Raw genomic sequence first — 8994 nt, 5'->3', positions numbered from 1 at the left:
AGTGACCAAAAATTTGGTCGTAGAACCAACGACCTTTTACATATCACAAAGAAGGTCGTTAATTTCCATTAACAAACGTCAGCTTTTGACCAACTATTTTTGGTCACAAAAAGGTTGCAAATGAAAAACAATGACCTTTGAGCGACCAATAGTGATGGTCGCAAGTTGACATATTTCTTGTAGTCGTCATACCAGGAAGACCTAACAGAGGCCACTAATTTGTCACCAGCTTCAAGATGATACTGCTATTTTCTGTAGCTTATAAGATAAGTAACAAAAAAAAAACAAATGCAAGTTCCTTATACTACTTCGAAGTTAAACCAACACGACTTGATCCATCAATATGAAAAAATTGAACTTGTCACCGACAAAGTAGAGACAGAGATAAGTACTTACTTCCACTAATTTTCTTCACAGAGCACTTGTGTCATTAGCTATAAGATCATAAGCTAGACAAAGTCAAGGAAATGTACCTCTGAAGTCGAGTATCAGTGAGTCTTCTTTCTCGTATCTTCTTCGTATTCAGGAGATACATTCAATTACTTATACTTGCAACACTTCTTTCCCGCGGGCATGGATGCAAATGACATAAATACTTGCATTTTCTAGAGGAAGAACAACTGGCATGATTGCATTTGGAAAGCCACAAGCTAATATCATTGCAAAAGGGATTCATATAGCTAATATATTGTCAAGTAGAAAACAGAATATGGAAAATGATCCGTTGTTACTGCACGTGATGTGTTGAAATTTTTTGGTCCCTAAAAGAATGCAAACCATTATTAGGAGTTGCCAAAAAAGTTGTTTGTAATATGATAATTAGCGAGGACTTGATTTCCTATGGGAAAGAGGAAAGGAGGCCCTGTCCTTTGGTAGGCATAGATTCAACAAAATGTGTTGCATAACTTTTCTTCTAGTAGGCATAGTTTCTCCTGACCTTGTACTAACCCCGCCTTGTTTTTTATAGCACGCAAATTGCTTACACTAACTTTTTTATAGAAGGAGAAATCACATAATGTTACAAAAGAGCTGTCATAATAAAGCGAACATCAACAATACATCACTCCTAGATACAAATGGAATTACTCACACACAAATCAACTCCGCTTCCTCCGACTAGCTTCCAAAGACGCATATTAGATATAAGATTTGAGTGGTCGCAGATTAGTGTTGGGAAATAACAAAGGCTCCAGCAGGTTAACATGACCAGAGAATAAAAACCTCATCGCTTCAGCTTTGGAATGAGGGCCGTGCACGTGATCCAGCACTCTTCCAAGACATCCGATACCAAGGGGAATATGATGGTGTTCTTCAATCAGACATCCTCAAGGTAGAGGTGCCAAACCTCCCTCGAGTAGATGCATTGGATGAGTATTAACATATCTATCTAATCTAAGTACATAAAGTATGGTCATCATAGTCCTTGCATTGGTTGCAGAGAAAACACACTAACCCCGTCTTACTATATTAGAGTCAAGGAATGAATGGTATTGTGATATCTAAGTAAATAATGTATGGCAATACGAAAAAGGTTGAATGTTGAAACCCCATCAAAACTGTAGAAGACTATAGGATGCAACTCAATTGTATTCATCGGAGTCTGTCACAATATATACAGGTGATGTCTTGCGTATCAGGCCAACTAACCCTACAATATCTCTAGGAGTTAACCTATACAAGGCTAGAGATGATAGGAGAATCAGTCCGTAATAAATACAAATATGTCATGGTTCAACAAAAACAGTTCATTCACACCTAAAATTTTGCTTGCAAAGAAACATATGGTATCTACCTATCATGCTCATTCCCTTGACGCACCACTCTGTTAGTGATACTTCCTAGAGTGTTTGTCAAGTTCCTCCAGCAATGGTAAGTTAAGAAGAACCTTAGAACTCCTACAACCGTAGGATCAAAATGTTGATGACATCTGTAAATTGCTCTCGAAGCATGTAGGAGAGGAAAGCGGGTTCTGTTCGTACCTTAGGTGGATCGACCCAAGCCTTCTTCAAGAGCTAGGTGCCGAAGCTCCTGGTGATTGGATGATTGATCCTTGCCGGCAGAAGGATCTTGTTGTTGCAGCGAACAGACCAGATTCAATTCAGCACAAAGAATGGAAGAACAAAAAAATAGGACGGGATTCAATCCTTGCGCTGATTTTCTTACCCGTCGAGGACGTGGACGTGGACAATGTTGCCAATGTGACCGAGCACCCGCCTGTTTCCTCGCGCACTGGGGTGGCCGGCGCCGGCGTTGACGTCCTTGTGTGGTGCCTGCATCAAGAAATTGCTCATTGACGCATGGATAGGGCAAGAAACTCGCTCGCATCAGACTGTCCTGGTTGGAAGCATTATTAAAAAAATCCGATCTTGGCTAATTAGATACGTATGAACAGTAGGACTCAAACGAGGGCCAAATTGGGAATCCCTAGAGCGGTCGTTTTGAACACATAATAAATAATAATGGTAGATTGATGATACGCACTGCTTGGGTATCCTACAAATAAAACATAGGTAATAAATTCTTTATAGCTAATCAGATGAACATAGCAAATTGATTACCCATGGTTTGATTCCATGTGCTCTATCCAAAATAGATCAAATATGCGGGACATCCTAGGCTATGAGTCGTGATAGTGGTCGCTCATGTTCATCTCGGCTTCTGGAATCCTGTGCTCTTAGTGGATGTTATACCCCTCATCTGCGATGGTTCTGGCTATGGGCAACGATGATGCAGCCTCGGGGGTGGCCTCTATTAGCGAGCGATGACGACCCAAGATGAAGCAATGTTTTAAATAGCGGGCTATTGCCAAATAGCGGCGGACCTCAAAATCAGCTATAGCGGAGCTATAGCGGGCTATAGCGGGCTATTTGTACATGGGACTATTTAGCGGCACCCTGCTGAAAAGGCTATATAGAGGGCTATAGCGGAGCTATAGCCGGCTATTTAAAACATTGAGATGAAGGGTATCATCCAGATCGCGAGCAACCCTCCATGCGCGGCTGTGGCAGACCGGAGCATGAGGAGTGGAAGGTGGCAGATCCCACCATGGAAGGCCAGGGGGTGTGAGGGGCAGTGGATGTGGGAGTGAGGGAGGGAAGGGAAAGGGGTGGGTGTGGCTATGGATCAATGGAGGGGGCGACGTGCTTTAGGTTTTCTTCTCTGTCGCTTTTCTACTAGGATGGGAAAACAGTCGGGAGGCGGGATCTTTTTTGCACAAAATCGGAGGAGTCGAAGGGAGATCTTAGGAGGGCTGGGGGAGGCGAACGAACGATGTACCAACCTATCATCACAACGGCAGACTTCCCCTTTAGAAGTAGAGACTATCTGGTACATGTAACACAAAGGAATTCAGCAGGACATCTTCCATATGTGGATCTGCACAAAATTTCATATATTTGCCTTCACAGTTATATATGTTTCCCTATGAGACATGATTACTAGAGTTGTCTCATGCTCTTTATTTTTAACTAACATCTAACTCTATCAAGAACACCACTCTTAATCGGATAAAGTAGAAGCATGATAAATAGCTTGACATGCCAAGTATATAGTACAACCCACTCTAAATGCGTAAAAACAAATACATCCTTGCATAGTCATAGATGAGATGGAAGAAAGCAAGGGTGATGGGTCACTATTTAGCACTATGTGGCATTGTTGTTGTCAAGTTGGTGTACTCGGCTTTGATTTTGTTTAGCGTCACAATCACATCGTGCATAGTCATCCTCTGGTTAGGCATTTCACTGGTACACATCAAACCTAGCTCAAATACTGACGCAAGAAAGCCATTTTCCAAGCCACAAATAGAAATAGAAGAGCCTTGTAGTAGCTGGCCATCAATGACCTGGACTAGCTCTGCAGGAAATGCCCGATGAACCCATTGCCTAAGGGTTAGTTCTGCCCCGAATATAGGATCAGTGGGTCTCCTTCCAGTGAAGACTTCAAAGATCATGATTCCATAACTAAACACATCACTTTTGCGAGATGCTTTTCCAAGCGACCCATACTCTGCACAAGGAAAACATAAATAAATATTAGGCATTGCTTATTATATATGCATGTTGTTTTGAGAGAATTATTTTAATTTATCAATGTTTTAACACATACTTAGTTGATTAAGATAATAAGAGTTAGATAATTAAATACCTGGTGCCATGTACCCAACCGTTCCAGGCATGCTCGCACTTATAATGGAGTTGTCATCTAGAATCAATCTTGCAATCCCAAAGTCCGCCACATGTGCCGTCATCTCATCGTCAAACAATACATTGCTAGGCTTTAGGTCACAGTGCAAGATCAACTCATAGTGCTCATGGTGCAGATAATTCATTGCCATCCCTACATCAAGCATGATGCCTGGTCTGTCGAGAAATCCCAGACACCCTGTGCTTTGGGATCTATGTAGGAGCATCTCTAAGCTGCCATTTGGCATGTACTGAAGCAATAGTGCTCTGAAGTCATGGTTCGAACATGTGTTGAGTATCTTTATCACATTGCGGTGTCACACCATGCGAAGCGCTCGACACTCAACATCAAAACTTTGGACAGCATGAAGTAGCTGCATGTCAAGAACTTTTATCGCCACGTCCATACCATTTGTCAGTTGGCCCTTGAATACTTTTCCAAAGCTTCCAGTTCCCAAGATGTTATCTTCACTAAAATTATTGGTGGCACGACTTAGCTCATGGTAGGAGACAATATGATGGCCGACGACATCTGTTGGATCAACAGAGGCTTCGTGATCTCCCTTCTTCAGTTTCTTTACAGTCCATAGGTATACAAAAATGGCAATGACGACAAAAGCTAACACGGGTATTGGGAGTAGAAATTGTAGCAAGTGTTTATTACTTGAGCGAGATCCGTCAAGGCATGGTGGAATTCTTAGGTGTGGGGCCCCACATAGCCCAACATTCCCAATCAAAGATTGTGGGGTGAGGTTTGAGAAAACACCTCCCATGGGTATTTGTCCTTCTAGGTGATTGAATGAAAGGTTCAAGATAGTCAAGTACGTAAAATTGGCAAGGAACATGGGAATGGTGCCAGATAGGTTGTTAAATGAGAAATCTAATGTAGCTATGTTTCTTAGTTTCTTGAGTGGGCTAGGAATTGTGTCACTGAACGAGTTATGCCACAGATTTAGGTATGTTAGCATATTAAGTTGTCCAAATGTTTCGGGGATGTCTCCTGTCAGTAAGTTGGAAGACATGTCGATTTGGTATGCTTGCTTTAGGCCAGAAACATCGGCTGGAAGTAGACCGACAAAGGAATTGTGTGAAATATCTAGATGAATAAGTTTGTTCTGATGGAAAAAACTTGCGGGTATAGGTGAACTTAATTGGTTATTGGACAATTTGATGTCTTCTAGCAAACTGAGATTACCAAAGCTGCTCGGTACACTTTCTGAGAATTTGTTTGCATTCAGAAATAACCGTTGTAGACTGCCAAGCCTGCCCATTTCTGTTGGGATAGGGCCTAACATGTCATTGAAGGAGAGATCTAGGTATATAATTTTCCAACAAAGTGATGGATTCTGGAACTGGCTTGGTGAATGAGTTGTTAGAAAGAGATAATGCTTCAAGGCTAGTTAAGTTTGAAATTGCTACTGGAAGTCCACCTATTAACATGTTGTCATCTGATGTAAATTCAGTCAGCTGTGACGTGAGGTTTCCCATGTAGATGGGGAGGACACCTGTGAATGAATTATCGTCTATATAAAGGATTTGGAGTTGTCTGCACGGGGAAAGAGCTGACAAGAAGTCTAGATTCCCCTCTAAATTGTTATATGACAAATCAAGCTTGTACAGAGCTTCATTTTTCCCAAGTGTTCTTGGTACTTGGCCAGACAATTGATTAGCTTCCAAGGCCAGGTAAGACAGTTTGGATAAGTTGCCAAGGGAAGCTGGAACTGGACCTGTCAATTGATTAGCTCCAAGATTTAAATATGAGAGTCCCTGCATATGACTTAATTCTGGAATCTCCCCTTTGAGGTTGCCTTTGACCAGGTCTAGGTCTGTAATACTAGTGAGATTACTAAGAGCACCTGGGATCGAGCCAATAAGGTTATTTAGACCCAAGAAAAGTTTTTCAAGGTGTGAAAATTTGGCCAACCATGTTGGCACAACATCTACAAAAGAATTTCCACCCAAATCAATCACTTGTAGGTGCTGGCATGATGCAAGACCAGATGGAAACTGACCGAAAAAGTTGTTATCGCCCAGTGCAATAATTCTCAACATTGGTAGGTTGAAAGTCTGATTGTCTGGAAACATTCCAGTTAGGTTATAATTTTGTGTGACTATCATGGTTTGGAGCCTAGACATGTTGTACATTGCTTGTGGCACTGGACCGGAGAGTTGATTCTTTTGTACATTAAAGTATTCAATCATGGATAGTTGTGCAATTCCGTTTGGTATAGGACCTGTCAAGCTATTATTTCCAAAATCCATATTTGTCAGGAGAGGCGTGTTGTTAAACAAAGACGGTGGTATTTGGCCACTCAAGCCATTTCCGTACAGATAAATTCTTCTAAGGTTGTGCATGTGTAGCAACATCTCAGGAGGGATCTCGCCTGAGAGTTGGTTGGAACCTAGAGTAAGCACCTCGAGCCTTGTCAGGTTTCCTAGGGTAGGAGGTATGACATTTGACAAGCTATTTTCTCTAAGACCGAGATATATAAGACGACGTAGCCTACCAAGTTCGGCAGGAATGGAGCCAGTAAGACTTGTATTGAGGAGGTTCAGGACAGAGAGAAAAGAGAGGTTACCCACGTGAGATGCCAAAGGCCCCTCGAGAGGCATGTCAGACAACGATAGAGCGGTGACACGTTGTCTGCGTCGGCTGCATGAAACGCCGACCCAGTGGCAAAAAGACATGCTAGTTGTCCAGTTGCCGGCAAGCACACGAAGAGGATCGGCGAGCTGTGCTTTAAAAGCCAGCAGTGCAGCGAGATCGGTTTCACTGCCATGGGCGTTCGTCGGACTGGAAGAAGAAGCCGAGACGGCTGAGAGAACTATGAGTGTGATGATAGAGATACGGACAGACATAGATGGAGCGGCCATTGAGCTGGGTGGGTGGAAGGGCTGGTTGTTTACCCGTGTGTGGAGTAAACAGCCGGAGTAGGGGTGAATTTATAGGGATTTCTGCCGAAACTCATCCTTTTTCTGGGTCACAAGCGCATCTATCATGCGATCTCAGTCATCGCTTTGCCGAGGGGCGCACGGCACGGCAAGCACAGTCGATACACAGTACGTGCGGAACTATCGAATCTTGACCCGAGTGTGAATCGCACGTCCTGGAAATATCCTCTACGTCAACTTTCCAACTAGGCAACTAGACTTGTGGATCACTGAATGCAGGAAAGATACGCTCAGCTGCAGGGCTCCCTGCACAAATTATTGTGCAGGGCCAATAAGAGATCGCCATGTGTCTTTGTGGGCCAACCACCTCCAATTAAGTTAGATTATTCTGTTATGGTCTAAATATTCGTCTTCGCTGGTCCTTCCTCGCCTGGCCTACGCAAAAGGAGAACTGATTAATGGCTTCACACAAGAATGGTTGCTAGCAAGTAGCAAGGACGGTTTCCTGCAATGTCCGCCGGCCGCCGCAGCAACAGAGAAGGAGGGCGGACACGATTAGGAGCACGTCGCCGATACCGCCAAGAGCACTCGTTGCAGTTCTTCCGTTCCTTGGTTTTGAAGTATTTGGAGTCTCGATCTAGAGAGCCGAGGTGCCGTCTACACGGAGGGACTTCTGATGTTGTGGTCTCGTGGAAGCCCAAGAGCACAACTGAATCTCGCCGGAGCGGGAGACCAACACGGCGGCGCTTCTCTTCTCCGTACTTGAAAAAGACAGTTTCAATCTCTCAATTTAGTTTGCTTTGACTCAATTCCTTTGGCGTGCAGGCTTTAATTGATCTCGCAATCAGACATGCAAAATCTTGAGGCGAGCTGAGCGCAACAGTAAAGAAAACATATGCGGCGACCGTGCTATGAAAAACGGGTGGACGATGGTGAAGCGATCCGGCAATGCTGAAGCGGAGCAGAGGAGGCACCGCCGATGGCATGGGACATGAGATAATGATGACCACACAATAAATAGGAGACGCCGGTGACGACGGGCACATCGTACCAGGGAGAAGAATAACGCCCAGCTACAGGCCCGGCGAGGACGAACCCAAGCTACAAGATGAACAAGGCCGTAACAGAATAATCTAATCTAATAACTTAATTTAAGGTAGTTGGCCCACAAGGACACATGGCGATTTCTTATTGGCCCTGCACAATAATTCGTGCAGGGAGCCCTGCAGCTGAGCCGAACCCGACGTACAGGTTTCTTACGGGGGATTTACAGGCTGCTTAGTGATGATTGACTGGGGATTGATTAAAGGGCACGGGCCCACTGGCGAAATCAGGGGGGCCAATGAAAAGAGCGCACAATCCCCAGCCCGTAAATCCCTGTAGAAAAAGTCCGTACGTTTAACATTATCGGGAAAGATACCACACCTACGTATATTAGTCTTTTTTTAGCATTAGTACACACATAGCCGCTTATATACACGCGCATACACTCATTCCTATGAATGCACACACGCACACCTTAACCTTATGAGCACCTCCGAGAGACTGAACCGAAATATCATCTTGAGATTTACAAAGTCATCGTAGGCGTCTCGTCGTCGACGGAAATGTCTCCTTCCACTGAAAGCACATCGCTGAAAATTCTGAAATAAATTCAGGAATAATGCGAGCACCAGGATTTGAACCCTGGTGGGTTAGGAATATCACTGTCTAGCTAACCATCTCAACCACAGATTGGTGCAAATCCTTTTTGTTTTCTTTTTTTTTTCACGGGAAGACCACACACTCCATTCGGGATGGAAACGTGTAGGCCCCTAGAAGTTGTTGCCACTACTGAAAATATGGAAGCCCTCGTGGTAGCTGAAGCCATCCTTATCATGGATGCTGGACTTGTCAGAGGGGATGATGACAAAGCGGA

At 43.8% G+C, this 8994-nt stretch overlaps 2 protein-coding genes across 2 annotated transcripts; both read right to left on the bottom strand.

Moving 5' to 3' along the window:
* Positions 1–3377: 3377 nt before the first annotated feature.
* LOC125553214 (putative LRR receptor-like serine/threonine-protein kinase At3g47570) lies at positions 3378–4747 on the bottom strand. The gene is made up of 2 exons (XM_048717010.2): positions 4147–4747; positions 3378–4008 (listed from the first exon to the last, which is right to left on the bottom strand). The coding sequence occupies exons 1-2, from the start codon at positions 4430–4432 to the stop codon at positions 3635–3637; spliced, it is 660 nt and encodes a 219-aa protein (XP_048572967.2). The 5' UTR covers positions 4433–4747; the 3' UTR covers positions 3378–3634.
* Positions 4748–5480: 733 nt separating this feature from the next.
* On the bottom strand, positions 5481–7058 carry LOC147977281 (uncharacterized). The gene has a single exon (XM_087519238.1). It carries the CDS (start codon positions 7056–7058, stop codon positions 5481–5483), a length of 1578 nt encoding a protein of 525 aa, XP_087375364.1.
* Between the last annotated feature and the right edge of the window lie 1936 nt (positions 7059–8994).

The sequence above is a fragment of the Triticum urartu genome, chromosome 4A, assembly GCF_056163025.1.
Source record: "Triticum urartu cultivar PI428250 chromosome 4A, HENAU_Tu73, whole genome shotgun sequence".
Taxonomy (NCBI): domain Eukaryota; kingdom Viridiplantae; phylum Streptophyta; class Magnoliopsida; order Poales; family Poaceae; genus Triticum; species Triticum urartu.
The sequence above is the reverse complement of the archived record's forward strand: the minus strand, read 5'-3'. Positions and strand labels throughout refer to the sequence as shown.

Excerpts from the sequence above, each read along its gene's own strand:
- LOC125553214 (XM_048717010.2), bottom strand. The coding sequence starts at position 4,432 with ATGCCAAATGGCAGCTTAGAGATGCTCCTACATAGATCCCAAAGCACA. Across the intron at positions 4,009-4,146 it reads GGTTGGGTACATGGCACCAG|AGTATGGGTCGCTTGGAAAA; the intron begins GTATTTAATTAT and ends TTCCTTGTGCAG.
- LOC147977281 (XM_087519238.1), bottom strand. The coding sequence starts at position 7,058 with ATGGCCGCTCCATCTATGTCTGTCCGTATCTCTATCATCACACTCATA.